The sequence below is a fragment of the Sinocyclocheilus grahami genome, unplaced genomic scaffold (genome assembly GCF_001515645.1).
Source record: "Sinocyclocheilus grahami isolate Dianchi unplaced genomic scaffold, SAMN03320097.WGS_v1.1 scaffold1024.1, whole genome shotgun sequence".
In the NCBI taxonomy this organism is placed as follows: Eukaryota; Metazoa; Chordata; class Actinopteri; order Cypriniformes; family Cyprinidae; genus Sinocyclocheilus; species Sinocyclocheilus grahami.
In genome coordinates this window covers 100,978-103,913 of record NW_015506203.1, presented here as the reverse complement: position 1 = coordinate 103,913, position 2,936 = coordinate 100,978, and the positions used below count along the sequence as shown (strand labels likewise).

General features: G+C 34.0%; 1 protein-coding gene across 1 annotated transcript in view; it reads left to right on the top strand.

Moving 5' to 3' along the window:
- The window catches only part of LOC107565754 (V-type proton ATPase subunit C 1-A-like), a 35,099-nt gene that overhangs the window by 8,230 nt on the left and 23,933 nt on the right, over positions 1–2,936 (top strand). The window contains exons 7-8 of the mRNA XM_016251022.1: positions 1,008–1,106; positions 2,037–2,105. Coding sequence (XP_016106508.1) covers positions 1,008–1,106; positions 2,037–2,105 — 168 coding nt within the window. The remainder of the gene's footprint in view (positions 1–1,007; positions 1,107–2,036; positions 2,106–2,936) is intronic.

The window sequence follows — 2,936 nt, the reverse complement described above, 5'->3', positions numbered from 1 at the left end:
AGATGGCAGAAAGCGCATCATGTTTGATTTCTTTATTTTATAAAAGCACAAGGTTTTGTTGATATTGTGAGTGCACACAAATAAGAGTAGACCCTTTACAGTTACATATGATGTATTACTCTTGTCTTTATGAGTAAAAATGACGGCGTATCCACTGAAAAAAAACACAAGTGATCGCGCTGGCGTCTCTATGTCCTGCAAAGTGCGCTTCAGCTTCCACTCTCCGCACAAATGATTGGATACAGCGCACATTTCTAGGTTTAACGTCTAAACATTGTTATATGCTTGAACTGTTTTATATCTATAGATTTTATTTTAGTCAAGCCGTGATGATTTGAGAAGGCTAAATTGATCAAACATAAGCTTACTGTCTGCCGCTGGCCGCTTGGTCGTTACTTTAAATGCGTAACGTTAATTGGGCTATGTATGCTCATGTCTGAAAATAATATAGGAAAAACAAAATTATTTTACATAAAAACATTAGGCTATATCTTATATTTATTTAGTACATTTTTAAATTAATGTAAAAACTAAAATTAATTGTAAAACTGAAAGTATTTTCTTTTTAATTGTGTTCAGCACGGTGGGCCGCATTTGAATTCGTGACGGGCCGCATGCGTGTTGAGAACCACTGATTTAGATAGAAACCTGGACACCATTTATTTGTTTTAGTGCATTGATTTATTTCTTTATTTTTTTTTATTGAATAAGTACTGAATATATGATGCAACACTTACAAAAATAAATAAATAATAATTTTTACAATGGAAATTTCAGGGGGGGTTTTTTTCATGGAACACGAGATTTTTAAAAGAATATTCACAGAGCTCTTTTCCAGATAACCGTTTATACATCTGACAAATCCAAAAAAGTAGTCCAAAATAGTCATAATTTCAGTGTTTGGGTGAACTACTCCTTTAAGAAAATCAATTAAAGGAATGACTTTGAGAGTCATGGTTAGGGAAGCATTTTCCAATGAACCAGTGTGATTTTTGTCATCTCACCAGAGGGAGCCTGCTGACCAGGAGTTTGGCAGATATTGTCAAGAAAGAAAACTTTGTGCTTGATTCCGAGTACCTCATTACTATGCTGGTGGTGGTACCAAAGTAAGTGACAAATTCCAAATTTGGAACCTGTGCGATTTTATCGATGAATTCAAATGTAATGTTTTGTCACAATTTTATTTTTTATAAATCGAAGAATCAGAATTTGAATAGAACTCTTAGCAAATGTTAGAAGAATTAGACACGTTGACAATAAACTATTGATAACAGCATGATTGGGCGAATGTGATGAACTGCTCACGTGTGACACACTCTATGAAGGACCATACGTAAAACATATGGTGCTATTCACACAGAGAATAGGGCAGCGGAATGGGGGAAAAAGCAAGGAGACGGAAGTTGAACTTGAGCACTGTGTTTTAGGATGCCATTTCATGCACTAGACACTGCAAAAGACACAACAGTCAAACGCCATCAAGCACGTGGAAAAAGAATGGAAAGCAGCGCAGTGCAATGAAAAACCTGTAATGAACTACTATTGTATGTCTGATATTTCATGTTTGCATGATGCTGACAGGCTGAAAGCTGCTGGTATTTTCTTTGTTTTTACAAAACATTTAGACTTAATAATGGTCTACTGGTGTTATACTTTCATTTATTTCAAATTGCCCTTTTTTTTAGCATTTTTCTTACATTATTTCTGAACATATGATATGTTTAAGATAAGTTTGTACAATATGTGCCTTCATAATTCATGCATCTTTTCTGCAAAGATATTTAAGAAGTGATTTGTTTGACATTTAATCCATGTTGAAATCACGTGTGCTTTTATGTTGAGAAGTTTAATGTAAAAAAAATCTAGAATTGGTCAAATTTTCAGGAAAAAGAGATTTAACTTTTTGCCATATCGCCCAGCCCTAATTCCAAAACATAAAAATGAGCCTCTCTGAACATCTTTTTGGATGCACACAAACCTATTGTGTTAAATTTTTTCTCATGCACATACTGACAGCAAGTTTTCTAACCCTTCAGAACAAATTATGCTGACTGGCAGCACACTTACGAGACTCTTTCAGAAATGGTGGTGCCACGCTCTACAAAGTAAGAAACTTACAACAATTTAGATTTATAATTCTGGAAGTGTCTTGCTTGGCTAAGGAGTTCTGCACCTGGTCACAAGTCACAGAGTAGAAATGAAGGAGAACTGATCAAGTACTAATAAGAACATGCTGTGTTTTGCCTTTCGATAATAGAATTATTCATTTTAATGTTGTCATATAGGTGTTGTTTGTTTTAAAAGGTGTTAATTTAAAAAATAAAGCAATAAATGGGATTTGGGGAAAGCTGACGGACAAAATGATATGTTGGAGACGGCTGATATTCTAGGGAAATCAATGTGTCTGATTGGCCTCTGGTTGAGGAGAACATGTTTAGGACTTAACTAGACAAATTAGTGGCATGCTGGTTACTTAGGAAACCAATTAACTAATGCAGCAGAACAAACAGACACCATTAACCAAGTGTCTTTAGTGTAAAATGAAATATGATAGGTGTTTTGTTAATCTCACTGGAGATTGTCATTATTGTTAGTAAAGTAATTTTTTTGACTGCATTACTGTTGTACTTTTTTACTTAAATGAGTATAATTTAACGGTAGCCCAACAGTCGTGTAAATGTTGTGCAATTCCAATATTTTTAATGCATTAGAGTAATGAGAATTTTCTTAATGCAAAATATAATTCTTATTTATTTTGAGTGAAATATGACTGGGACATTTGTGACCCTGGAGCACAAAACCAGTCTTAGGTAGCACAAGCATATTTGTAGAAATAGCCAACAATACATTGTATGGGTCAAAATTATACATTTTTCTTTTATGCCAAAAATCATTAGGATATTAAGTAAAGATCATGTTCCGTGAAGATATTTAGT